This window comes from Aplysia californica, unplaced genomic scaffold (genome assembly GCF_000002075.1).
Source record: "Aplysia californica isolate F4 #8 unplaced genomic scaffold, AplCal3.0 scaffold00150, whole genome shotgun sequence".
NCBI classification, from domain to species: Eukaryota; Metazoa; Mollusca; class Gastropoda; order Aplysiida; family Aplysiidae; genus Aplysia; species Aplysia californica.
This window is the reverse complement of record NW_004797420.1, coordinates 450,873-452,698: the sequence shown is the minus strand read 5'-3', so window position 1 is coordinate 452,698 and position 1,826 is coordinate 450,873. Positions and strand designations below refer to the sequence as shown.

General features: G+C 40.9%; 1 protein-coding gene across 2 annotated transcripts in view; it reads right to left on the bottom strand.

Annotated features, from left to right (window-relative positions):
- LOC101859401 overlaps positions 1-1,826 on the bottom strand; it is a 116,817-nt gene that overhangs the window by 19,996 nt on the left and 94,995 nt on the right. For both annotated transcript variants that reach the window (XM_005097234.3, XM_005097235.3), the window contains exon 27: positions 1,310-1,385. In XM_005097234.3, the coding sequence (XP_005097291.1) occupies positions 1,310-1,385 (76 nt within the window). The remainder of the gene's footprint in view (positions 1-1,309; positions 1,386-1,826) is intronic.

Here is a 1,826-nt window from a genome sequence, read left to right as displayed (position 1 = left end):
TATCACCACCCCACCCCCCCCTTTCACCCCTTCACCACTACAATCACTGAGATTGTGGAGGAAAGCATTCCTATTTGCCACACCTCTTAGAGGCTGGCTCACTTAGGGTCAAAAAGCTATATCAGCGACCCTTTTGCCTTTTTTACCCTTGAGAGAATATAGAAAAAAAGCCAGGCAAGAAAAATTCAAACTTCAAACTTTCGACCTTTTAAGTGACATGTCGATACTTGTACTGATGGTCATAAATGGTCGCTTTTAAGGACAAGCGAGGTAACCCAGATTTTGGGGGTTTCCAGAAATGTTGACCTACACCAAAAGTGGGCATTGCCCTACCTATAGGAGAAGTTTGGTTTCATTGGTGTGAATATTTGTTTGGTTATAGAGAAAACGCAACTTGTCTTTTAAAGAAACTGAACAAGGGGCAAAAACTTCATCTTCGATTTTCTCAAAAGAACATTTTTCGGGATAGCCCCCTTGTCCTTAAAAGCGACCAAATGATAGTTAATGCCTTGTGCCCATATCAACACTGTTTTGATTGTGTAGGAGGTGGGCTGCTTCAACCCTGCCTGACAGAGTCAACCAAGACCGCACAAGATACACATCCATGTACAATGACATAGATACTTGATGAAATAACTTCCCTATGCAGGGACTCAAATTCTCTTTTTCTGCATGCAGTGACAAAGAACCCAACTGCTACGGACAGAAAGCAGTTCTTTTGCTTTGAAATGTTGATAATAGCTTGGAAGGAAATTTTCAAAATTAAAAAAAAACAACTTCATTCAACGCATCTGGAGAATCAACTTTTTTAAAGCATGTTCAATGATTCATTTGATTTTCAAGCCAAGTCAAAATAGCACCCTAACGCATCTTGTAGACTAATCTATTCAGAACAGTACCATGCTGTGCTATTCACCATTACCATGCGTTATGTGTACGTGCCAATTACGTTAACAGATGAGAAGTATTTAAATTTAATGCAAATAAAAACGAGTCGCCTGACTATTTATCACACAGAGACAAGGAGCCTCTAAAGCTTGGGTTCATTTGTCTTGTGCAAGAGGCAAGCACTATTAGGCCATCTTAGATTTAAGAAAGCCTAGGGAAAACACCATTGGAATTATTGGAGTCTTTCTTTTCCTTTCCATTGATTTGCTATGTCTTTGTATCTGTGCCTCTTCATCTGTCTGTCTGTCTGTCTGTCTGTCTCTCCATCTCTCTCTCTCTCTTTTGCTGCCTTACTCTTTTTAAGAGCATGAGGACAAGAAGGTGGAGGGAAGGGGCAGAAGGATGACCACTCTCAGCTCACCTTGAGGTCAGCCTCAGCCAGTTTGATTCTGCGTTGTAGATCTGGGTTCAGACCTGTGTAAAGGACTACCTCTCGCCTGGGAACAAAGAGGTACTGCACATTTCATACGCAATTCAGACACATGCAGGCCTACAGATCTATTAGTTTGTATGTTTGAGTAACAAGAAACTCATTGACACAATAACTGTCGCGACTGAGTGCAGGAACAAAGCAAGACGGAAGAAAAAAAAGAAGAGACATCAATTTCACAACACGACGCATGACAAAAACCTGAAGAAAAAAAAAGAGTATAAAGAAATTTTTAACCTTGGTTCTTCTACGCTATATTTCCCTGTAAACCATATGAAACCACCACACCCAGGTTCATACCAATTGCTCAAGGCCTACTGAGAAACAAGTTCAACCACCATCTTTTCACTGTGAAGTACCACTAAAAACCACAGTGAAAGAAACATGCACACACACACACAAACAGAGAGAGAGAGAGAGAGAGAGAGAGAGAGAGAGAGAGAGAGAG